The 26,727-nt window shown below is 47.0% G+C and overlaps 1 protein-coding gene across 1 annotated transcript in view; it reads left to right on the top strand.

The window, feature by feature from the left end:
* Positions 1 to 18,079: 18,079 nt before the first annotated feature.
* The window catches only part of LOC149343554 (uncharacterized), a 49,428-nt gene continuing 40,780 nt past the window's right edge, over positions 18,080 to 26,727 (top strand). The window contains exon 1 of the mRNA XM_089542426.1: positions 18,080 to 18,495. Within this exon, the coding sequence (XP_089398552.1) occupies positions 18,147 to 18,495 (349 nt within the window). The 5' untranslated portion in view covers positions 18,080 to 18,146. The remainder of the gene's footprint in view (positions 18,496 to 26,727) is intronic.

The raw sequence follows: 26,727 nt of genomic DNA, 5'->3' as shown, positions 1-26,727 counted from the left end.
TAATTAAGCAATGCTTGCATAGGGGCTGGTTGATGTTTTTTTTTATGATTGTTCCTAACCGCTGCACGAAAGACTAGCGAGACATGACACTCACGCTCACCAACGAAAGAAACTGTGCACATGAAGGGGAAGGGAAAACTTTATTTACACTAATGGTTTTTCCTGCGGTTGGGGGGCATCTTCAGAGACGTCTTGGTTCTACCCCCAGGAGCCTTCTCTGTCGAAGTCGTCCGCCTCTAATCAGTGGTCGGTTCCTCCTCCTCCTCACAGCGTGCTCACAGGAACGCCTTTTAGACTGTGCATCTGGTGATGTGCCCGCCTGGAACGGGTATACACGTGCACGTGCTGAAAGAAAATTTACTTAAAATTGGTTTTTGAGGAAAGTAAATGCCGCAGTAACTATTTCACGTATCAAGGTGGACACTCGAACCGCGCCTTGAGGAAGGGATAAAGGAGGGAGTGGAAGAAGAAAGGAAGAAAGAGGTTCTGTAGTGGAGGGTCCTCGGAAGGAAGGAAGGAAGGGAAAACTTTATTTACACTAATGGTTTTTCCTGCGGTTTGGGGGCATCTTCAGAGACGTCTTGGTTCTACCCCCAGGAGCCTTCTCTGTCGAAGTCGTCCGCCTCTACTCAGTGGTCGGTTGCCCTCAGTCCAGGGCTCCGCTGGCCACTGCCGCCCGTTGAGCTCGCTGCACCAGACCTTGTTGGTCTTCACAGCGGTCGCTGGACAGCAGAGTCTCCCACTGCTCCGCACTCGGGTTTTGTATTTTGGGGACCACGTGTAAGTTTTGGCAGGCCCATGTGATGTGGTATAGAGTAGGTTTTTCGTTGCACCAGGGACATTTGTCCGTGTATATCGTAGGGTGCATTTTGTTTAGTATATGTAGGTTTGGGAAAGAGCCTGTTTGTAATTGTCTCCAAGTGACAGCTTCCTCTCTGCTGAGAGATTTGTGCGGTGGGGGATATCGCATTCTTCTGCCTCTATAGTCTTGTAGTATGGCCGAGTATTCCCTGGGTGCTGGCGCGAGTTCCGCGGTCTCGTCGGAAGCTCGGAAAGTAATGTATCCTCGAGCTATCCTGTCGGCCTCTCGGTTCCCTGCCACCCCCGTGTGCCCCGGTACCCACACAGTTTTGTTTCGGATCTTGTCGTTTTGTTCTTCCCGGTTTTTAATTCTGTCGCTCGCTGCGAGGAGTATACGGAGCGCGTGACGACCTATCCTGCCATTCATGTAATTTCGGCAGGCGGTTTGAGAGTCCGTGAGTATTGTTAATGACCGCCCGGTTCTATAGCCCTCCGCCACCGCTAGAGCAACGGCTACTTCCTCGGACTCTGCAGCTGTGCAGCCTCGGAGAGACGCGCTGGTCATTTCGCGTAAAGACGAATCGACCACCGCCGCTACAGCGATTTTGGTATCTCCTCCTCTCCAAGACGCGTCTGTATACACGGTCGTGGCTTGAGGAGCGTATGTTTTCTCAATGAATTCGGCCCTCGCTTCTCTTTTGCCTCGATGGAGGTTTGGATCCATGTTTTTTGGTATTGGCGCTACCTTGAGGGTCTTGCGAAGCTCGTCGGGGATTGTTGCCGTCCTCGACATTTCTCGCATCTGCTCGCGGTATCCGAGCCTCTGCAGGAGCGCTCTTCCTGTCGTTGTTTGCAACAGCCTGAGTTTTTGCGACTCAAGCTGCGCCTCTCGTAGCTCCTCAAAGGTGTTATATAATCCCAGGGCCATGAGTTTTTCTGTAGACGTGTAGCGTGGTAGTCGGAGCGCTATCTTATACGCTTTGCGTAGCAGGGCATCCGCTTGTTGTATTTCGTTTTTGTTGAGGCACTGGTAGGGTAGGCTGTACGTGATTCGACTAACTACTAGGCTTCTGACTAGTTTTAGTGTGTCCTCTTCACGCATGCCATGTCGCCTGTTGGGGATGTGGGTGATCATGCGTGCGTGTTTTTGCTTCCGCCATCTTTTGGTGAGACTGCGTCTCGCTTCCCATAGTCTGAGGAGGTGGGCGTCTACTTCGGGCGTTGCTGTCGTTCTCCTTAGACTTTTTGTGCATCGTTGTCGCGTTTCTATCAGCATGCCGCTCCATTCCTCCAGTGATTGGATGAAAAAGAAGCGCTTTTTGCGTCTGCAATCAGTATTTCGTTAATCTGCGTTAGTGTCATGTTTCCCTAGTCTTTCGTGCAGCGATTTACAGTCGCCTTCCTTTTCTTGACGTAGAATCGACATTTTAGCTAGTCGGTATAGCATCATGGAAAGAATAGCGCACTCAGGACAACGGACGTCCTTGCCCTTGGTCTTCCTTGCCTGTTGTCCTGAGTGCGCTATTTTTTTCATGTTCCTTTTCTTGCGCTGACATGTACTTAAAGAACTAAAGAAAATGTGTCACTTTTGCGTTCTCGCGTGCAGATAGCTGTTGGTCCACGCTAGGTCGTTTCACTTGGTGCGCATGTGTACTGATTGCATGCACAGTCTGCCCCCGGTGCGATAACGGTATTTGCAGCCTGACAACGATAATCTAGTACGTTGGCCGTGGCATATGCGCATGGAACATGTGCCAAGCTCGCTCCCAGTACGGAACCGGCATCGGTAGAGATATACGGTAGAGCTAAACTAAAGCGATCTGACAGAAAGGCAAGGTTATAGTATGGAGAGTCTAACGACTTAAATCTGTACACTGGAGCTCTGAAAGACGCCGTAGTGGAGAGTTCGGGATTAATCTAGACCACCTGGGATTCTTTAATGTGCAGTGACATCGCACAGTACATGGCCGAGTTGGCCTTTCGCCTTCATCTAAATGCGGCTGTCTCGGCCAAGCTTAGATTTCGCATCCTTCGGTTCGGCAGCCGAACGCCATAACCACCGAGCCGCTGCTGTTAGCATGGAGTTATCTTACAGCAACCGCCACCCGTCAACAGCGCATGCGCATATGGTGGCAGCGGTAGGATCATTCTTGTAAAACCGCGCGAACTACGTCCTTCGGGTTTGGCAGCAGTGCGTGAGGATTTCACAACGCTCATTCAAGTTCTTTCTCGTACAGGTGCGGAGCGCATACGTTTTTCGGCGCGATCCGTTGGATTCTGCGTGGGTCGTGGGTACAAGCTGCGCTGGGAAAGAAGGTGTCTCACAAGCTAAGGCGTTGATTGCGGTGAACATCGCTGCGCTGTTATCCTCTGGGATAAGCTGGTGAACATCGACGTTGCCGCGCCTGCGCCGTGTCCTACCAAGCCACAGACTACGCCTACATATCCGGGCCGCTTTCGCGGGCTCGCCTCAGTTTGGCAGCAGTGCGTGCGGATTTCACAACGCTCATTCAAGTTCTTTCTCGTACAGGTGAGGACCGTTTTCCTCATTTTTATTACTTTGCTGTTGTTGCGCGCACTGCTGCCAAAGAACAGTCCTTGTGTTTTCAATCAGTTATCTGTCATGTCAAACACGAAGGAGCTTAGTAAGACGCTTGAGGATTTCAAGCGGGAAATTCGTGCTGAACTTCGCTCCTTTACACAGAGTGTAGAATATTGTAGTGAATCTTGTGACAGTGTCAACGCACTCTCCGCAGAAATAAAGGCTCTACGTGATGAACTGGCCGCAACGCGCAACTGCAACCAAGAACTCGCTGCAGAAAATCAGAAACTGCACATGCGAATCACAAAATTTTATTTATTTATTTATTTATTTATTTATTTATTTATTTATTTATTTATTTCATAAATACTGCCGACTGCCCTTTGGCGGTCAAGGCAGGAGTGCACAAAGAAAAAAAAAGAAAAAATTACAAAGTAGTAACAACCAAATAACAGCAACAAAGGGCGATTACAGTACGAGAACAAAATTCAATAAGACCAACGGGAAGCAAAAAAGTACAGGCAAATCATCCGACGTCAAACAGACTAAGTGAACAGAATAAAAACAAGGAAATAGAAATTGGAACAGTACTCACGGGCCAATAACCTTGAAATTAAGGGTGTGCCTGATAGTGGAGATGTTTTTGACACTGTGCAGAAGATGTGTGAAAAGGTAGGGGAGCCGGTAACTATGGACGATGTTGACATTTGCCACAGAGTGCCAACGAGCAAGTCTGATGTAAAGGACACTGTCGTACGCTTTGTGCGCCGTGACAAGCGAAATGCTGTTTTGGCTAAAGCCAGGAAGGCACGCATTTCCACTAACGACATTGGTTTCGAAACGGATGCTTCTGTATTTGTCAATGAACATCTGACTAGGCAGGTCAAACAGCTTTTGGGAGCCGCAGTAGCACAGAAACGAAAGGTCAGATGGAAATTTGTTTGGACACAGGGCGGAAAAATTTGTGCTTGGAGGACAGATTCATCAGATATGGTAAGAATCACCTGCCAATAAGACTTGAACAAAATGCAATAGTAGGACTTGCAATGCTTTTACAAACTAACTTTCGCATTAACAGCGATATGGCTGCCACACCGGAGTGTAAATACTATGAACCTGATAATTTCAACAAAGCATTTAAAGCGCTGTCTCACTACTTCGGGGCATTTCACCTAAATGCTCGTAGCATTAAAAATAAAATGCACGATCTGCGCATGTTCTTCGATGACTTACGGGACAAATTTGATGCTATATTATTCACAGAACCCTGGCTTTCTGTAACTGATAGTCCTCCGACAATACCAGATTATATTTGGTTTATGGTTTATGGGGTTTAACGTCCCAAAGCGACTGAGGCTATGAGAGACGCCGTAGTGGAGGGCTCCGGAAATTTCGACCACCTGGGGTTCTTTAACGTGCACTGACATCGCACAGTACACGGGCCTCTAGAATTTCTCCTCCAAAGAAATTCCAGCCGCCGCGGCCGGGATCGAACCCGCGTCTTTCGGGTCAGCAGCCGAGCACCATAACAACTGAGCCACCGCGGCGGGCCAGATTATATTTATCACGGCATCGTGCGGCCCGCAAACCGAGGCGGTGGAATTGCTATGTTCATCAAAGCCTCAATTACCTGTGAAGTTGAGAACGAATTAACATGCATTACACCCAGTGTTGAGTGCCTTGTGGTACGGCTGCAGTATATTCTTATAGCAGCTGTCTATAGGCCACCATTGGGATACAAGTCCCAATTTTTTGAATTCATGGAAACTTTACTGTCAAGCCTCCATTCAATGCAAGGAGCCTTCTTAGTTATGGGTGATGTGAACATCAATATGCTCGTGCGAAGATTCATCTTCTGAGCACCTAGAAACTATACTTCGAACTTTCGCTGTTCAAATATGATTTCCTTGCCCACCCGTGTTACCGATACCAGTGCCACACTTCTAGATATCTGCATTACCGATGTACCTTGTGACCAGTGCTTATCAGGTGTGCTTTCCCTTGATATCAGTGACCACCTCCCGGTTTTTACATGTTTGCCGAAGGCGATTGCCAAACAGAAAGTCACTTACAGCTCTTCTTATCGTGACATAAGCTCTGCTACGCTCGAGAAATTTTACGATGCGATGGAAAATATTCACTGGGATAGTATCTACGCCGAATGCGATCCTAGCCAAGCGTATTGTCTTTTCCTCAGCATATTTAGGACCTGCTATGAGAAACACTTTCCCTTGGTGCACAATTCTAACCGAAAAAAAAAAAATACGAAAGCCTTGGATTACGACCACCTTGCACAATAGAATAAAAGTAAAAAAAAAAATGTACCACACTTTCCTCCAATCACGTGATATTATTCTACTAAAGCAATTCAAGGCATTGCGCAATAAATTAAATGCCGATTAAAGGAAAGCAAAAATGTACAACTATCAATGTCTATTTGCTGAAATATACAACACCCCAAGAAAGCTATGGCAAGAAATTAATAATTTATCTGGTAACCTTAAAGCTAACTGTCCTCTTAAGATTGCAGCTTTTGCTGATGGGAAGGCTGATATAGAGGCGTTAGATGCAATGAATGAGTTCTTTTCCAACGTTGGCGAATACATTCCTCCAAACAGAGACTGTGCTAATTCGTTTTCTGTACTTCGCCCAAGGCTTGGAAATTCAGTTATATTCTCCCCAGTTACTTCCGAAGAAGTCATCAGCTTCATTGCCAGAATTCGAAAGAATGTCGCCACTGGACTAGATGACCTGAGCAGTGTCCCTATTAAACATGTAGCACCGATTATAGCCATCCCACTCGCATTTATAATCAATCAAATGATTGCAACTGGTATCTTCCCTTCTGACCTTAAACAAGCGCGTATAACCCCGGTCCACAAAGGTGGAAGTATTAGTGATATATCAAACTATCGCCCGATATCCGTTTTGCCCATATTCTCTAAGGTTTTTGAGAACGTTATTAATGCTCAACTTACAAATTTTCTTACTAAATACTGTGTTATAACTTATCAGCGATTCGCAGTACGGCCTCCAGAAAGGAAAATCGGTTGAAATGGCCTTACTACAAATCAAGGATGAAATACTGAAAAACATGGATAACAAACAATTCACTGTAGGCTTACTCATTGACCTGAGGAAAGCATTTGACTGTGTAAACCATAATATATTACTCTCAAAGTTGCAAGATTATGGCATACGTGGCGTTCCCCTTGACCTTATCGAAAGTTATCTTTCAGACAGAAAACAGTGTGTAAAAGTTGGTGACCTCACGTCTTAGATTACAACGGTAAAACATGGTGTACCTCAGGGGTCGATCCTGGGGCCTTTGTTGTTCATCTTGTATATTAATGACATGTGCAATTTGCCTCTTTCACCGAAACTGGTCATGTACGCTGATGACACAAATATCTTTTTCTCCGCACAAACCGTAACCCAATTGAACACTGTCATAAATAGTTATTTGGTCAAACTTGAAGAGTGGTTGCATAAAAACAGATTAACCTTGAACGTTAAAAAGACTAAGTATATTATTTTTAAGCCACATAAAAAAGCCTGTGACACTGAGCTAGTCCTAAATTTTCAAGATACAACTTTGCAGCGCGTGACATCAGAAAAATTTTTAGGTGTATGGTTCGAAGAAACCATGCTGTGGAACACGAATGTTAGCAAGCTGGTGATAGAACTAAGCAGAACAGTTGGCTGTCTCTAGAAGCTGAGAGAACTACTTCCACTCAGGCTCGAAAAAGCAATATATTTTGCTAACTTCTACTCTCGTCTTTCATATTGCATCTTAGTTTGGGGAGTTACAACCATCCATAATTACAATAAACTGGAGCGACTACAAAAAAAGCTGCTACGAATTCTTGAGAACTTTTATGGAAACTCTAGCCAGCTATCTACTGATCCCTTGTTTACTAAACATAATATGCTTAAAGCAGCTAAGTTATATGACTACAAACGGTCTCTGTATATGCATAAGCATAACCTTCCAAACGATGCCCACCGTCCCATGCATGCTTACAGCTTACGTAGGGAACTAAACCAGTGCCGCGTACACGAACGAATTATGGCCGGTCCACACTTGACTTCTGCATACCATCGCTTTATAATAATCTTAAACCCCACATTGATTTTACTGCCCCACTTAGCTCATTTAGATACGAATTAACAAATTTTCTGATGAGGAAATGAATATTACTGCAATCCAAATAAATGACACTGACCAATAAGAACTGACACCACTACTCGACCGGCGGAAAACTGATGTTTGTAAGCTGTTTGTGAGTTTCATGTTCATATTCATCTTGATACCTGTTGTGTGTGTAATTATTTAGGAAATGTAAGCACTGCATTTCCATGTTCATATTAATTTTTGTAGTGCTGTGTGGTCCACTGCGTGATGCTGCCTTAACTTTTGTGTGCATCATAATGTGCTAGCATGTATTGGTTTGTTTCTTTTTAAACGTATTGAAATCAAATATATTATATTGAAATATTATTGCATACCTCTTCAGGAAGTGTAAACACTGCATATGCTGTTTGTAAGTTTCATGTTCATATTCATCTTGATATCTGTTGTGTGTGTAATTCTTTAGGAAATGTAAGCACTGCATTTACATGTACATATTCATTTTTATAGTGCTGTGAAGTCCACTGCATGATGCTGCCTGTAGGCCCCCAGGGCCCAGTCAAGCTGTCTGTGACAGCTTTTTGCCTGCGGGACCCCCAACTTGTAGGTTGGAAAATAAAGTGTATTTGGATTTGGATTCTTGTTCTTGCCGGTGGCAATTCGTGCTGTTTTGCAAGAATACATCTATACCAACTTGCCCCACGGAACGTTCTGCTTACCGGTAGGACAACTCTATGCTAAAGCTTCCTGCCAGAGGTTGATCATGCACACATGATTATCATCATCATAATCTATTGCAGCGATAACTGTTGATGCGAATGTTTCCGGGTGAAATGTACCGCTGATCTTTGTCAAAAAGCGCGCTTGCAGCCAAGCGTGACTCGGAGATGGGCAGAAGGGGACTGTACGAGTACCCCGAAGGGGCGCGATCACGGGACTACCCCGAGCACATAGCCAGTGCATTGTACGTTGCGCTAACTTTCCCAGAACAAACGGACCTAAGCTTCCCGGAAAGGCTTGTTTGTGTTGGTAGTCATTCGTGCCCGTGCAGCACAGCGGAATCAGGCAGAGAACTAGCGGCAACTATCTGCGCTCAATCATTGTCGCGTGCAAGCTAGCGCCGGTTTTCCGTGTAACCAGCGACGCAATCGCCATTTAGTTTTTAATTACCTTTAAGGACCCCTCATGAGGCGTTATATAGGGGAGAAGTACAGAACTGGAGGTAATAACGGGTCACATAAAATAAACCTAAATATATATAGCAGGGGCAAATTATCGCTTATGTTGCACTGTATTGCACTTTATTATGCACTTTTATTGTGCACTTGCACTTTATTATGTGCCCTGTGAGCGTTGTCGAAGAATATGTCAAAGTATGTTGTATCATTGTTATTAATATCTTCTCGGTGTTCTATTTCGTTTGTATTACTTCTGTGCTTTATTCTTTGTTCAAAGAAATCTTTTTCTTTGCACATATACACACCTATTCTGGTTTGGTTTGGTTCATTGGGGTTTAACGTCCCAAAGCGACTCAGGCTATGAAGGACACCTTAGTGAAGGGCTCCGGAAATTTCGACCACCTGGGGTTCTTTAACGTGCACTGACATCGCACAGCACACGGTCCTCTAGAATTTCGCCTTCATCGAAATTCAGCCGCCGCAGCCGGGATCGAACCCGCGTCTTTCGGGTGGTGGTGGTGGTGAAAACATTTATTAAGAAGGGATCAGTAGCCGAGCGCCGTAACCACTGAGCCACCGCGGCGGGGCGTATTCTATTTAGAAAAATAATCTGTGCTGTGTTTACTTAACAATCGTGTACTGCACTCAGAAGGTGTAAAAAATATCATTTAAAGTACAGTCTGCCTACAGGCGTTCGAAGCCGCGCAGGTCGCCTTCGCACGCGTGTTCCTGAATTTCGGCGTCTCCTTAATTATGTAGACTTCAAAGCAGTCACGCCTCCACCGCTCTGATATCGATATTCGACCGCACCCCCATCACGCACGTGGTTCACCCGTGTGTTTGAGGAGATGTTCGCTGCCCAGTGGAAGTCGAGTGATTCCCACATACACGCATCGCAAAAGAGTGCGCGCACTGGCTCGTGCATATTTCTCTCGCTTCACTTCACTTATTCTCGCCGAGATAAAGATATTAGCCATTTCACGTCTAATTTCTCTGGCTGCGCCGTAGAAAGAATGTTCTGCTAGCGCTAAGAGAAAGAATTCATCAGTCATTGTTCTTAGCAGCGATGCAGTGAAAAAAGGCAAATGTGAGTTCAGGGCTGTCGTAAAGGGTTCCACTTTCCCTTCTTTCAGACCGACCGTTTTTCAACGAACTATGAACCGCGCCATTAGGACGAGCCGAGACAAAGGCGCGGAGCGGAAGTAACGAAACGTTATAATGTGTTAACGGGCTGCTTAACACTGTCTTTATCGCTTGCTTAGCGCGCCATAACGTCTGCTATGCCGTGTACTACAATCGCATCGGCCGCCTTCCGGCTTCTTGAGCCGACTCGGCACTTCAACGTCACCATTCAACGTCTCATTTTCCCCCTTTCTCTTTTCAGTTTGCAGGGGAAGTGGGGATGCCGGGACCCTCCCATGTATCGCCACCCAGCATTCTTTCCTTGCCGTTGGGCCTGCACAAAAAAAAAGGCTCCCTAAAAAATTCGTTATCCCTTGCTTCGTTTCGCCGGGGCCGAACAAAGCGTCGTTTTGTCTTTGCAAGTACACGCTTCCTCATTGTTGAATTCTTTCTTTGTTACTGTCATTGTTGTTTTACATTTCCTTTCATTAATTTTTTTATATATTTAAGGCAAGAAGGGGGACCTTAAGGAAGCCGCGGCTTCGCCCGGCGCCGAAAAAAAAAGCGCTGCTTTGTGTCAAGTCACCGAGGCGACTCGATTACCAGCTTTCGCCGTGCTAAGCAATGCACGCCTGAGTTTTTCGGTAATCGTCTCTCTCTCACTCATTCATCTCTCCCGCGTGTGCGAGTTTTTCTACGTACGCGACACACGGTTGTGAGCCAGCGCCCGTATCGTGGCTGCTTACTGCGACGCGAGTGCTTCGAGTTTTTGACCCAGCGTACTCCCGCTGTTCGTTCGAGGGCGCGCAGGTTGAAAATGAGACGACGGCAGACTAAGCAAGAAACAGCCGTAATGAAGGAACGCGATGGATGGTGAAAGCGAGAGAGAGAGAGAGAGAAAATGAACGAGCTCTGCTTTAAAGCGGACAGTTTGAAGCCGCGGCAAATAAAGGAAGGAAAGGAAAGAGAGAAAAGAAAAGAAAGAAACGAAATCAGCGCGCCGGCCTAAAGGAGACGTTTGGCTGGAGACTGGGCTCAAGGCAGCGAGTGCGACAGCAAAGTGGCGTTCATGAGGCGTAAGCGGACGATCATTAAGGAGAGCGATGAGACGGGATGCTGGGGTCGTTTTCGGTTCGCTTCCGCCACATTTCCTTGCCGCCTTTGCCGCGACAGGCTCTGTCTGCGAAGAGCGCGAACGCGTTAAAAGGCCCGTACAGCCGGGCTGCCGAGGCGAAGAATTGCATTTGGCGCGCCCTAACAGGACCTCTTTGCTGCGGTGTAGTCGTCGAGCTGACGTGCATGACGGCCTCCCAATGTGCGAACGGCTTGCTTCCCGTTGAGAAACAAATCTCCACTTCTGTCTGTCTTCTTCAGACTCTTGCCTCATGTGCAGCGTATATCATTCAATGCATATACGCGTCGCTTCTGTTCTTGTTTCTTTTTTATTTTTGTTAAGGAGGTCCATGGTGCGTGAATATTGCCACTGAACCCGTCGTTTGGGTCGAGAAGCCCATCTTAATCTTTCCTATCGTTAGTCAGCGCGTAAAATGAGCCGTGTTAACTCGAGGAGGCTAATTCGGTGAAAGGTTCTGCTCCTTAAGTGTGTGGAGCTTTGTGCAATATTGATAGCGGGTCTTGATTATTTTGCGTTCTTATTCTATCCACGTTGAGTGTGTTTCGTTATCTCCATTGGCACATTCCTTTTCTTTTTCATTATAATTCTTCTCTATCGCTCTGCCCGAACCGGAAATCTGGACAAACACTGCTAGTTCGCCCGGCTGACATCAGGTAACGCATGGCGCTGAACACTCAGTATCTCAGCGGGAATTTTGGAATGTTCGGAACATCCCATTCATTTTCTATAGCCGTCGGAAATAGTTGAGGTGGTTGCAGGAAACATTTTATCGGTGAGATTTTGCAGTGAGAAGGAAGAGTAGGTCGTGATAATCAACACGTTTGCGCAGACTCTCCCGGATTTCTCTAGTTTTCTAAAAAATACGTTTCAAATATCCCTGCTAAGTTACGCGGAAATCGCTAATGGCGGTCAACCGATGACGCTAGTTGCCGACAACCAGTAAAGCTGCGCATGCGAGTTCCGACCGCCTTTCTTTTATGAGTTGCAAACCCAAGTAGTTCATGAGAACCTATTCACTCATTCCTTAATAAGGCAGTAATTACTCATTGACGTCTACCCGAGCGTAGCCATACGGCTACAAAGGAAAGCTATACAGCTTTCTCAGAAACTTCGTAGTTAAAGAAAAATTCGTCCTGGTCCGGGGTTCGAACCCGGGACCACCGCTTCACCGGAGCAGTCGCTCTACCAACTGAGCTAACCGGGACGGCAAGCTTATGGTAGGGCGAGAGCGAATTGATCAATAACTCGAAGTGGGAACTGTGTTGGTCAAATGTTTAAGGGAATCCCCCAAGGTGGAGTAGATTTGTAATAAGGGAGTAATTACTTACTGAAGGGAGTAATTACTCATTTCTTCTTGCTCGTATTAGTATTATGGGCGTTGTTGCTTCAGACAGACATGACACAAACCTTCTTGCTTCCGGGCGCTGCCGGATACGTCCGGTAGTGTATGCTTTCATATGCATGCGGTAACCAGGACGTCTGACTGTGTAACTGCCGCCTGCGACAAAACTCCCCATTCAGTTCGTCCCACGGCCGCTGACGTGAAAAAACGAGGCTTATAGCCAGCTAAACAGGTGCAAAGGCCATACGCAATATACTCAAAGCTTCCTGTCAGGCCGTGCTCCCCAAAAACACGGGCGAGGCGCTCCTTCGCCGAAACGCTTCTATTTGAGAGGAGAGCACAACACGGTAGGAAAAAAATAAACGTAAAAGATACAGAGCGCGAGCGCCAAATACCCTCTCGAAGTTCTTTACTTACAGCACCCATTGTCACCGGTCCGGCAAAAGGGCCGTTCTCGTGTCCGGTGAGGCCAGCGCAGCATTTCTGGCCCTTTCTTGGCATTGCGCTCAGAAACAAATAATCGGCGCCCGGTTCCCAACGCTGTACTCTCCCAGAGCGAGAGATTATTCGCTTCACTCCCAGAAGCTCCAAGCATGCATGAGCGCCTGTGTATTCCGGGTCTCGCGCGACCATTTCAAATCCCGAACCACTCAACTCTCCCCTTACATTACCTCCCCCCCCTCCCCCTCCCCCTCTGGCTGGTGAGAGCAGTAGCCTCGACGACGCATCTATTGGGAGCCCGTCCGTAATCGTTTGCGGATTAATTCGCGAAGAGCTTCCGGAGGAACCCGCCGGGAGCCGACAGTGCTCCCTCCCCCCCCCCTCTCCTCCTCAACTTCTTTCCATTCCTTCCCCTTCATCCTTCACCGCGTCGCAGATTCCCTACGCTCCCGGTCCCCTTCCCACTCAGCATGCCGTTGCCGCTGCCATTCCCACGAGCGCCGGGCGACCGACTGCCCCGCGTCGGGAGCTGCGACCCGCGCGGAGAGGGCGTTCGCGCGCGCGCGCGCACATGGTCCGCACCGCCCGCTGCGCCGCACCGCGCATGCGTCGCCGAGCGCCTCCGCCTTCCCCATTTTCTTCCCTCCTCCTCCTCCCTTCTCTTTTCGCCGGGAGCATCTCGGCTGTCCCGACATCGCGAGGAGCCTCCCTTTCGAGTAATCAGTTTAAAAACGGGAGCGCTTCCCGCGAACCGGCTCATTCGGGACGGAGGCGCCGACACTTTTACCCGCGTGCAGCGGTCGCCGGACTCGGGCCGCTCGCCGGTAGTGCCACGTGTTCGCCGAAGCGTCGTGCATGTTAGTAGTACGTGATAGGTGGTGCGTTCGCACGGTGACAGGAAAACCGCAGCAGACGTAACTGATGGGTTCTTCACTATAGCTCGAGCCTGACAGCTTGTTTTTCTTATTTATTATACTTTCTGCATCATCAGTCTTGTTGCTCTTTACGTCGTCAATGGCTTTCTCGCCGCGGTGTAGGACTGACTTTGTGTAAAGAGTTCCTGTGGTGCTGTGGCTTGACACTGAAAGGCTCCGTGGCACTGACCTGTGTTGATGCACTGGACTATGAGCTCAAGAACAGAAGTCAGCAGTGGACCGATTGCCTTGTTGTGAGCCGATAGCGCGACCGGACTCAAAGCTGCCCTGGTTGAAAGGGTAGCCTTGTTTCAAGTGAGTGTGCTCTATTCTCTCAATGACGTACGACTTTCTCTTCTTGCCTGCTATCTTTGTGGCATGTCAAGGGTCTCTGTGGAGCCCCGTTAGCAAATGATCCGTGGGTGGATGTGCCTATACTTCATGCCCCACAAAGGCTAACTCGGAACTCAGGAAACATGTCTGGGGTCTTTGATGAAGTAGAACGTGTAATCAGATTTGCGAGCAGCTCTGCTGCGTACGATTGCTGCCATTGAATGGGGGAAAATCCGGTGAGGTCGGGACAGAGTCATGACATTCTGATGTAGAAGAACTGCGTGGTTTCGTAACCATTTATTCACCAGCCTACTGGTCATTCTTCAGCACTTTTTCTTTAATGCAGAGCCGTTGATTGGGATTGCTTGCAAGTTATCAGCTATGGAGTAACTTGCTCCAACTATCGATGGTTAATGGACAGGAAGGTAAAAAGAGTTGTTATCAAATACGGTTTAAAGTTCAATATTTTATGCGCGTAATGTCGCTGTATTTCGAAGTTTTTGTCACCTCTTGCATGAAAATATAAAATATAGGTACAAGTCTAAGCGTTTAGATGTTAGGTCGCGTTTAGCATTCCGCATGTTGGCTGCGATCCTGCCAGTGCCAAGCTCACAGTCATGTGAAGTGAAATCCCAGGTTACAGCATTTGATTAGCATTGCATCCGGGTAGTTCTTGCTCTCGTAAGTTTCCATGCGACAAGCAGCATTCATAAATAGCCGAAAGAAACAATCTTTAAAATTATAGAAACGATATGAGCTGGTCCTCGATGCCTGGTCCTTCTTCCTAGCTCTTTATTTCACTGTAGCAATGCCGAAAAGGGTACGAAGGCCATGTTTTTTTATTAAGGTGCGCGTGACAACGTGAGATTATCTGCAGTTTTCCGCGGACACAGTATTATGAGCCTATAAATGGCACATTTGGTCTGCGCATTATTTTTGACCTCCTGGTGTTCATAATAACGTGCGCTAATACTGAATAGCACAGGAGCCTTTTAGATTATGCATGTGTTGCAATGTTGCAACTGGGACCTGGATTCGAACTCACGACCTTGTGATCCGCAATAGCAGCGATTGAGCCATCGCCGCAGCTCTCACTGGTAGCTGGCGCAGTATACTGTATTCAGGTCACTGATTTCACTGACTACGTTGTTCGTTAGCTGTCGCGCAGGAAGGATTTAATGATAGGGTGGTAGGAGAAAAATTGCTGCCGAGTTGCTGGCTGAAAGTGGTTTATCAAGTACGTAGTATTTAATGTTTGCGTTCGAGCTTCGACGAAAAAAAAAAGGCTATAAAAATTGAAATACAGAGAAAAAGGGCTTTTTTTTTTGGTATGCGAGATAATTTTCGACAAGCGTTTCTCGCTCCAGTCGACTGAATCTAAAGTGGGGCTTATCTTCAGGCATGTTAAGTTTCAAGCGAGGCATGCTTAAGCAGCGACACACGTTAGTTTGGTTCGGTTTATGGGGTTTAACTTCCCAAAGTGACTCAGGCTATGCGGGACGCCGCAGTGGAGGGTCCTGGATAATTTCATTCATCTGGAATTCTTTGTCATGCCTGACATCGCACAGTTCATACGCGGGCATTTAGCACATCCCTTCCATCAGAAAGCAACCGCCGCGCACGGGATCGAACCCACGTGTTTCGGGTCAAGAGCTGTGCAGCTTAACCACTGAGCCACAGCGATGGTTTGTTAGCAATTTCACTCTGCCCTGCGTGTCGCGATCACGTTATAAAGGAACCCGGCCACGCTTCGTGTAGAAAACGTCATGTGCGTCGTTAGCGCATATACATAATTGCCATCAGAGCTGTTGCTTTTGGCAATGCTCACTGCGTATTGTCGTTAGAGTGTAGGCGTAAAGTTAAAAAATGTATAATTTGAAATGTGGGACCAAAAACAGGCAGGAAATAGCCTCGAACTAGTTCGCGAAAAACGGGGGATGATTTCTAAATTTAGGAATGTTTTTAAAATTTGTGGCGCATGAAACACTAGGTAGCTAAAGATGGTTAATTCGGATAGTGAACATTATTGTTCCTAATGCACCTCAAGAGCGCACAAGAAGAAAATTCCTGAAGGCGCCGACGCATAGAAACATACTTATAGCACAAGAATACCTTAACATTCCGGTTTCGCGCCTTCATTTCGGTAACGAAGTTTGCCATGCGGAAAATTAGCGTGTTAATCAGTGAAGGACCGATGCTTCGCTATTCTCTTTCTTTTTATTTAGTAAAATTCCTGTCTATTGCTTCTTCTGGCTCTATGTCTGGAGCTGCAGTTTCTTTGTGAAGGCAACACCGTGTTTCGTTAATGTGACAGGTATTCATCGGACTGCCTTGCCAATAATGAGAGCTGCTCATTCAGTTAATCAGCTGTTGCTCATGCGGGAGCCTTTTAAGAATGAAAAGCCTTATCAATTGAGCTGCTACAGAAAAAAAAACCTTGAGAATTTTTTCATCGATAGCCTAGGGAAGTACTTCATTCTAGAGATGAAAAAGACGGAGTTGAAGAAAGAGAGGTTGAAGAAGTGCTTCTTCAATTTAGGAATGGTTGAATATCCGTTGAATAACTATTGGTACGACCTCACAATCTCAATTCCTTTCTACTCGCCATTTCTTGAGAGCCCCCACGTTAGTGTTTCTAAGGAGCCTGTGAGCTGTGCGATGCCAGTGCACGTTAAAGATCCCCAGGTGGTCGAAATTATTCCGGAGACCTCCACTACGGCACCTCCCTCTTTCTTTCTTCTTTCACTTCCTCCCTTCCCTTACGGCGCGGTTCGGGTGTTCAGTTCTGCCTGCTCGCACCACTTCGTTCGCTTGCGCCAAATGCTTTGAGTTTTAAGAGGGAAGGAGAGAGGGAGAGAAACACGAGGTACATCTCCAAAGAGGAAGATAATTTCGATATTGGTCGAATGTTTAAGCGAATCCCTCAACGCGGATTAGATTTGTAATAAAGGAGTAATTACTCATTAGCATTCGTCCAAGCGTAGCCCCACGGCTAAAAAGGAAAACTATACAGCTTTCACACAAACTTCGTTGTTGAAGAAAAATTCGTCCTGGGCTGGGGTTCGAACTCCAGACCACAGCTTCACCGTAGCAGTCGTTCTACTAACAGAGCTAACCGGGACGGTTGGCGTACGGTATAGTGGCAGCGAATTGATCAACAACTCGAAGTGGGAACGGTGTTCGTCCAATGTTTAGGGGAATCCCCAAAGTGGAATGGATGAGTAAGTGCTAATCAGTAGTTACTCCACTATTACAAATCTACTCTAATTACCTAAAGACACGACCACCACCGTTCCCACTTCGAGTTGTTGATCAATTCGCTCTCGCTATACCATACACTAACCGTTCCGGTTATACCAATTGGAAGAACGACTGCTACGGTGAGTCAGTGCTCCACAGTTCGGACCCCGGACCAGGAAGAATTTTTTTTCAACAACGAAGTTTCTGTGAAAGCTGTGTAGCTTTCCTTCGTAGCTGTGCGGGTATGCTTGGGTGGATGCCAATGAGTAATTAGTCTTTTATTACAAATCTAATCCGCCTTGGGGGATTTACTTAAACATTCTACCAATATCGGATTGTCTTCCTCCTTGAAGATGTACCCTGTGTTTCTCTAACCCCCTCCTTCCTTCTTCAAACTCAAAGCATTTGTCGAAAGCGAACGATGTGACGCGAGCAGGCCGAACTGAACCACAGAAGTATAGATTCTCTCAATAGATTCAAAGCGAACGCTATCAATTTCCAGCATGGCTGAGAGATATATTGGGGAAAAAACTGGCGGCTTAAATATCCCTTCAGGTTGCACTGTTTGCGAGAAATTTTACAGCTTACAGGCGAGAAGAAATATTATGGCATAGTCAGACTTCTTTACTTTCTTTCTTCCCTTGAGACAATTGATTTCGCAGCAAGGCAGTTTGGGCGGTTAGTTAGTACTAGTTGTTCAAGAAGGGCGCAGAAAGGGATCAAATCTACTCGAGAATACCAACATCAAAATGTTTATAGAGTTGGCAACTAAATCTACACTTTGCCATAACAGATGTCGAAAAAGAAAAATTCAGTTTTTTTTTTCTGCTCTCTTCCACATCGTAACGCAGGTGACCGTCGGTCAGCTGCACAGCTCCCGAACATGGCCAGGGCGTCCCTCATCCTTTTAGAAGACGTCCAACCGTGGTAGCTCTCTTCATCGTTCTTCTGTCGTCTCCCTGTCGGATGCCCGACATGGAGCAGCTGACGGAGTTCGTGTCCAAGTCGTTCACGCTCGACAGAGCCGTCGCCCTGCCACCGCCGCTGCCTGTGTCCGGGCCCATGATCACGGCGGCGGCCGCGGCGGCGATGAAAGCAGTCGTAGCCGGGCCCGTGCACGGCCGCAGCGCGGTGCAGTCCACGCGAAGCCTCAACTTCACGGCGCAGAACCTGGCCACGTCTTCCCTACGCGAGAGGACGCCGCCGCCCCCGCTCGTGGTGCCCGCCTCTCCGGAGAACGCGTCCTCTCGCCGCAGGTCCTCCAGCGACGCCGAACTGGACAAGGACGACGAGGGAGACTCGAGGGGAAGCCCCGGTAAGTACGCGAAACGATTCTGTGTTGTCAGCAGTCTGATTCGCGCACCAGGTTGATGCAACAGCCTAAAAGGAGCGACAATGAGCAGGAGGTGGCCGCTGTAAGAACTCATTGAAAACCGCCAAGATGGCTCAGCGGTGATAGCGTTCCGAAGTTCATCACCGTGTTGCCCGTTTTACGCCCGTTATGGTTTGGTTTGGTTTATTGAGGTTTATCGTCCCAAAGCAACTCAGGCTATGAGGGACGCCGTAGTGAAGGGCTCCGGAAATTTCGACCCCGTGGGGATCTTTAACGTGCACTGACATCACACAGCACACGGGCCTCTAGAATTTTGCCTTCATCGAAATTCAGCCGCCGCGGCCGGGATCGAACCCGCGTCTTTCGGGTCAGCAGCTGAGCGCCGTAACCACTGAGCCACCGCGACGGAATTACGCCCGTTATCGGCAGCCACGTTAGCACGGAGGCCAAACGAGGTAAAACGGCCATATACGTACTCAGATTTTCATTGCGCTCTGGTGCTTGATTTTTATCTACAGCCTCCTATTACGGTGCCTCCTCGTAGCGCATGCTGTGGTCCTGTGTAGGTGAAAATCCGTGCATTTTTTTATTGCGAGAGCGTTAGGAGGGCTACGACGGGGAAAACTGTCCGGCGTCGGCAACAGCGTGAAAGCTGCACCTGCCAACAGTGGCAAGTGGCGTTTAGAGTGAGTTTGCGCCCTCCACCTGCCGCACGCTATAACACCGGCTAGACCGAAAAACCGGCCATAACTGAACACCGGAAAAAATGAAACATCGCCGACAGAAAGATGCTAAGGGTGCTTCTGTAACATGTGATAGTGGCTGGGGTCTAGTTATGATAGTGACATAGTGGAGTTGCAACTAGCTGGAGTGGTCATAGAGGTAAAGTTCGTGCTCCAGACTGCGTGGCGACAGGTAAAGAAAAGAAAAAGAAGATAAGGTAGAGAAGAATACTCTCGCTTTTCTTTCGCATCAGTCCAATCAATCGTCCCTCAGTTTTCTTTTCTTGATGACGTGTCGGTTGCAGGGAAGCAGTGCCGGATAATATCGTCGCCAACTAAGCAAATCTTGCCCCCCCCCCCCCGAGTTTTGCCAGCTGCTAAGATTAACGTCGCAGACCGAAGGCTTTTCAAGAAACGACAGGCGACGGAAAATCATTATTTCTGAGCGTGCATCATTTCTTACCTGCAGGCTTGGGCACTCGGACGCGTAGGTCAGGCTATCGCTTCGATCGAAAACACCCTTCCGCAGCGAGTGTGATACCGTATTTGTATTGTGGCTTCTCCACTGTTCTCAAGCTGGTTAAACTAAATCATCAATTAATATGCACTCAGTAATCACTGTGACTATAGTACTACCCGACGTGCATCACGCTGCTGTTGCAGATTCAGTTCATTCAGTTCTGTGCATTGAGAATAAGAGGAAGCAACTCAGACAGCGGTCTGCCTCACCGCGCCCTCCTTCACTTCCGTCAGAAGACAGGACTTCATCTTAACAACTAACCATTTGCCTATTTCTCTGCCGCAATACAAAGAACGACTTGTAATATAAAAGGAGGGTTGGGGGCGGAATTTAGAACGAATTGTCGATCGCCAAGCGGTTACAGCTTGTCGAGCTGCCAGCCCCAATAACTGCCGCTGAATTCCAGCTGGTGTACCTGCATGACTTTAGCCGTGTACGACCTTCTCGATGTTCACATCCACTCTTGCAGGCGGGCTTATGGCTTAATTGCCAGGCCCTGAGAGGACGGCGCGATGGGGGTCACGTTGCTCCAGATTTCCCCTGAGTGCGTATGTGTGTTCAGCGTAAAGAAGACGTTCTTGAGATGTCCTTGACGGGCCAAGTCCATTTAATGGAACCTGAAAAAAAATATAATTGCACTGAATAGAGCTTTTGGTTGCCTTCAACTGTCTGCTTTGTCCCAAGCGCGAAACGTCTGTGCTGACGCTTCGCACTTCTTTGTTTGTACGTAAGTTACAATTAGATCAATCGTGATGCGGCTAAAACAAAAGGACAAAACACAAAGCTAAACCCAAGAGCACATGGGGCATAAAAGCGCAACAAGAAAAAAAATCGCTTTTCAAAGCCGCCGGCTTTGGTGTTGTCATTGCATGGAGAGAATGATACTGCGGTGCCATTCAACCGCTTACCCTTCGTGACCATAAAATGGCGGGATAGGGGGGGGGGGTTCCCTCTCTTAACTTTTGCGACTGCTCACTTAGCATCCGCTGCCTTTTCGAGTGTGAAGCACCGTGCTTCGCTCTCGCGGGTCTATGTTTTGTCTTCCCTCACGTTGGGTGTACAATACGGAACCTCTCACTTCTTAACTGTCAGCACAAGGATATGGTTTACACCCCCCCCCCCCCCCTTCCCCCGCGCGGGTACTAACCTTTCTTTCAGACGTGTATTTTCTATAGTGGCCTTCTGTAAGTGAAGAAAGCGCAACTATACCCGAGCGTTCTTTGCACGAGTGAGTCCGCACAGAAAACTGTTGCTCATAGCAAACAAATATACACATAAGGAAACTCATTCTTTCCTGTCGCTTGTATACGAAACAATTAGGGCACCGACTTTGTGCAACGCTTTCAACGTGCGCTCGACGACAGTGTGTTGTTTTCGTCGCAACCGCCACGACCACCTCAGGAGCCACTCGAAAGGCGAATGACCTTGCCCTGCGTACTTTCTACAACCCCCCCCCCCCCCCCTCCACTCTATACTAAAGGAAAGAAGGAAATTGGGATGGAAAACGCAAGCTCTCAAATTCAGTCTTGTTGAGGCTGCCCGTGACAGGCTCATTACCGCCGCCAATCAAGAAAGATAACTGTAGCCGGAGAATATGTATTGTTTACGGATGTACACTTTCCAAACCGAATAAAATAGTATGGCTTCGCTTCCGAATCGAATACAAATAGCGGAGCTAGAAACCGAGTCGAATAGAATCGAATATTAGTACTAATATTCGCTACTAATGCGAATATTCGTACAATATGAGCAATCATGCGAAACACTGAAGTGACAGTTGCGGCACTGCTGTTTAGGTGCTATAAGTTTACAATTTGTGAAGTTAGAGCTATAGCTGGCAGAAAACGCAACACTAACCTCTACGAACGGGTCGCAACACGAAGTCACTGCTTTAACTCTAAGACCATCATGTCATAGGTATAGGAAAATTATGATTTGCTTGCTTTGTTCAAAGGCCCATTTGCTAAGCATTTCAACCCAGAAAATCCGAGCAACCGGACAGAGAAATCCTTGTACCCATCAAAAAACCGATGGGTACCCGGCGGGGCAAGAACCACAGCGCTGAAAATGAGACTGGCGCCTTCTACGTGTAAGACACAAGTGAGACACAAATAAAATGCAGTGACACGCTGCAGCCAAGCCCATTATTTTTAACTTGGGAGGAGATAAAGGGTCAGACTCCCGCTCTCTATTTATTGAAGCGGCCCCTGCCTACTCAAGATTGAGAAAGAGCAAATTTGTGCCTGGTTATATATTTGAAAGGATAATTAATTTTATGAGAATCAAACTGCAATCGAGCATAACCTGAATTCAGAAGTCGCGCGTACAGCAGCGCATTTCAGATATTTACGAGCTCTTTTATTGGGCTCACAACGGCTTGCCAAAAAATTTTGTTACTGCGTTTGTATGTCTTCAACTCGAAGTTTACCATGCCTCCGCCGCGGGTGTGGGTTTTTATAATATTTTGTGAATTCTGAATCGCAACGGCTGTCTGAAACGCAGGCTTCAAAAACACTCTCCGTGTCTGGGGACCGAAGTCTTCTTATTTTTATTTAAAGGTGCTTTTCTGAGGGCACAGCAAAATTTTAATGACAGAAATCTATTTATTCACTTAGAGATACTATCAGCTCAAATAGGACCTCGATAGGAATGGTTTCATACAACCTATTGTGAAAAAGGGAAAGAAACAAAAACATTGCAAAACAGTGCAAAAAAAAAAAAGCACCGTGCAAAACACATCAATAGGAGTGGTTTCATGAAACCTATTTAGAAACGGGAAGGAAACAAATACATTGGAGACAAAACACAATGCGAATATATGCCTTAGCAGAGGTTTGTTACAACCTAGCATGAGAACATAAGAAAACAAAATAAAAAGCAGTGCAGCAAAAATGCAGTGCAGTACACCTCAACAAAAAGCGAATTGGGTCACTTTTCAAAAAGATCCAGAATCAATGATGAGAATACTTCACTCTCAGCCCTTACTGCTTGTTTTGGAAGCTTGTTTCAATCGCGCTGTTAGCCGAAAAGATAAGTATTTAATACAATCCTTCGAAAAGGTCCGCTCTTTTATGGTTCTAGAGCCTTATTTCGTGTTATACGTGACCGAGTTCCATCGATCTATTTGCGTTTATCAATGATGTTTTTGTTATTTATGTAACGACTAAAAGCGCGTCAGATACAGGACGGAGGCAGGCGACAACACAGGATGGTCGAAGAAAAATTCGTCCGCCCTGTGTTTTCGCCTACCTTCGTCATGTGTCTGTTGCGGTTTTTAGTCGTTATGTGTCACCAACTGGCCTTGAACTTTACTCTCCTAAAAAAATTTATTATTTATAACAACATAAAACGAATTCAATCTTTTTTATCTTTCTTCAGGCTTCTAGTGGCAGTAAGTCAGCTCTTAATATACAATGGGGAAATTTGTTCCTGTCTTCAGTACTTCGTAAAAATCAAACGCAGCGCATGGTTTTGCATATGGTGTAGTTTTGAAGCTAGGCACCTGGTGTGAGGGTCCCAGATTTCACAAGCATGTTCCAACATTAGCCGTACCATGATTTTGTAAGCTATTAATTTTGTTTCTGATGAGGCAAGTTTCAGCGATCGTCTTAAGTAACGTATCCTAATTTTTTTATTGACTTTTCCTATTATCTTATTTATATGAGTGGTCTAACTCAGGTTCCAACTAACTGTAATCCCTAGGTAGCTATATTCTGTGGCCTTTGATAAGAGAGTGTTCTCTAATATGTTCTTATATTGTTCTGCATGAGGCCCTCTTTAATAAGCTCAATAGGATAAACACGATCTTATTCTTTGAAGAGCTATCTATGCTGTAACGCGCTGTAGTGTGTGCACCAACAAGGAACTTTCTAACACAGCCCAACGAAACACGAGGGCAGCTAACTTTCGCTTTTGATTCTAATTTTTGTTTTGTAATCTTGGTTTTTTTTTTTGGCTTGATGTTATAAACGGAAAGGAGAAACTGAGCACAACAGTGAGACGATGGATGAGCACACTCAGGAGGAGAAGGAGATCCCTGCCTTCGGTCTACTGTACATACCACGCATAATGTCAGGTGCAGAGCATGTACGGCAAATATGCGCTAGTCCGACCCGCCTGTGTTGCGGCTAGTCGTGTCGTAACGTACTATAAGCCAGCACATGTAAAAAACTCGTGAATGCCAAGAGGCTGAAGCTGGTAAACCTACTTAAGTGGCAGAGAGGCGTTCCTATACTGCTCCTTCCTTCACTGAAGAATATCACTTGGTTCTTCACCCTCGGTTGTCGAAAACAAAGAAGAAACAAATAACAGCACACTGCCCCTCTCTCATACTCACTTCCAAGGGGCGGCTTCTTTCATATGCAATAGTGACATCATCATTTGGGTAATTCTGATGAACCGCGCGGCACTATTGAACCTGACGCCATGTACACTATAAACATTAATACACCTATATGGGAGTAAAAAACCAGTAAGCGGTATTCTAGGGCACTCCCTTTTATAAAAAGGTGTGCACTGGAGGAAAGCTTACCTACTTTTTAATTCTTTCTGTTTAGAGTGGAATCATACATTCAGAGTAGAACCATGTATGAATTGATTGCGATTCTTAATCGCAATTTTAAGGTTACTGTTACACCCACCTTTGCAAAACCCATTCGTGCCGCATCTCTCCCAGCGCGACATGAGCACCGGTAGAGATGGGGTAGCCGAAGTTGTTGCGACAACAAGAAGCGCGAGAACGCCGCTGTGGACATTACTCTGAACGCAAGTCATTGTGGCGTCGTGGCGCTTGCTCGCGAATCCATTGCTGCAAAATATATAAGGAGACTGGCCGAGCATAGAGGTGAATACATAGCTTAGGTTGTGCCAGCGCTGGTTGAGTGAAGAGGAAAAAATATAAAAAATTGGTGTGGTTTAGCTCTGGCTAAACCTGGTTGGTTGCGAAAGGAATACGATGTTATGCTTGGTCACATCCGCTTGGCTTCACTCCGTTTAGCTTGCCTAATCCCAGCTTCTGAACTCGATACAGCTTGTTTAGCTCTTTGGGCTTCTCGTCGTTTCCGCAGTCGTTCTTCTCGTTGTTCTTCCGTTTCTTGGGCACGTTGTAACCTCTTTCTTGCATTCTTCCTAGCTTGCTTGGCTGTCGCCTTAGAGTTAAACTGTTCAGAAGCAGTAGAGCAACTAGATTCAGATATAGACTCTTCGTCGGTGACTTCCATGGCGAGACTCATCGAAGAGCGCGGCACGACCGGCTTCTCCTGGCTGGGGTGGAGAGAGCAAGCTGACGTCACGCGTCGCCATAGCAACAAAGAGGCTGACGTCATACCATCTGCTAGGCGCGGCGGCTGCTCCTCGAGGAGCAGGGGGGTCCAAGGACCACGCGACGAGCGGTTAGACCTCGTAGTATTGCTTTCGCAATAAAAATAATGTCAAGGTCCTAGTGATGACCGAAGGGAAACATTGGCGTACAGACTCTGTGGTGCGCGATCGCGAGGGCTAACGCCAGATAACACATCATCATAACGGTTACCAACTGGGCATTTCTAGACCTTAAAACTCATCTGTCCTGCGCTATAGCTTGGCTCGACATTTTTTTTCTCGATCTTACTCCTTGTCCCTAATATTCCTCTCCTCCCTATCTCTTTGGATGGAACAACTGCCGCTATACCAATGAAGAGCCCCGCCGCGGTGGCTCAGTGGTTACGGCGCTCAGCTGCTCGTTCGAAAGACGCGGGTTCGACCCCGGCAGCGGTGGTCGAATTTCGGTAGAGGAGAAATACTAGAGGTCCGTGTACTGTGCGATGTCAGTGCACGTTAAAGAACCCCAGGTGGTCGAAATTTCCGGATCCCTTCACTACGGCGTCCCTCATAGCCTGAGTCGCTCTGGGACGTTAGACCTCCATAAACCAATAGACTATACCGATGAAGAAGCCTAAATCTGCGTTGTCTCTGTCCGCGTCAACGTACGCCATCTTTTTTTCAAGGGGTGTCTCTTCCTCCGGGGGAAATGTGTTGCCAAGGTCCCTCTGTGAGGAAACGGGAAGCCGTCCCGTCTTTGTTCGTATGATTATCAAACTTCCCTAGCGCTTCCTGTTCGGGAGGGGGAAAGCAGGACGGAGAGGAAAGCGGTGCCTTTCCATCAAGCTCACAAAAATTATTCGTGGGACCGGTCATTAATTAAGCGGTAAGGCCTCTCTTCTTGAGGGAAGGCACTTAGCATGCGGTCATCACAACGCGCCTCTGTGTTCGCGCTAACTCTCACGTTGAAGGGGAGGCCACGACGCGAGCGCTGAAGCAGAGCAAAAATAAATCATAAACAACAAAAAAAATGCACGCCATGAATAAAAAGGGGACGTGTCTTAAGAGTGGCGCATGCGTAAAAAGCCTAACGTTGCCTTCCCCGCGCGGTAATTAGAAAAGATGTCACGAGCACTTTTGACGCTCTCATCGAGTCCGCCGGTAATTACATTAGGCTAATTACGTCGTCGGCACGGTTTTGTGTATACTCGCTGACCCTACTCCCCTCCTGCATCACCCCCCCCCCCCTCCCCACTTCCTCAACTCTGCAGCATAGCCTCTGTAGCTACAGCCCGTGTCCGTTTAACGAGCCACTTAAGGCTCAGCGCGTTCTTCGACGCCCTGTACTGTCTCTTCGCACACGAGGAAAAAAATGAAGAAAAAAGAACATACCGCTTGGCCGGAACCTGAGGCAGGAAGTCGACCAGTGCTTTTGCTTGTTCTTTTTTCACTCTCTCGCCTATGTTTCTTTGTTTTCTTTATATTTAGTTTTTTTTTTACTTTATTCGAGCACTGTGGTGCGTGATCTGCCATGCCCTTTCGGGTTTGTTTTTTTTTTGCGCCGTGATGTCAGTGCTGCTTATTTGCTGGCCAGATGGCGGTCAAAGTTATCGTTTTGCTAGCGTTCATCATGACACGGAAATTACTGATGATGATGTTAGGGGGAGGGGGGGT

The sequence above is a fragment of the Amblyomma mixtum genome, chromosome 5, assembly GCF_055824585.1.
Source record: "Amblyomma mixtum isolate Tamu chromosome 5, ASM5582458v1, whole genome shotgun sequence".
Classification (NCBI taxonomy): Eukaryota; Metazoa; Arthropoda; class Arachnida; order Ixodida; family Ixodidae; genus Amblyomma; species Amblyomma mixtum.
This window is presented reverse-complemented; position numbering and strand designations above follow the sequence as displayed.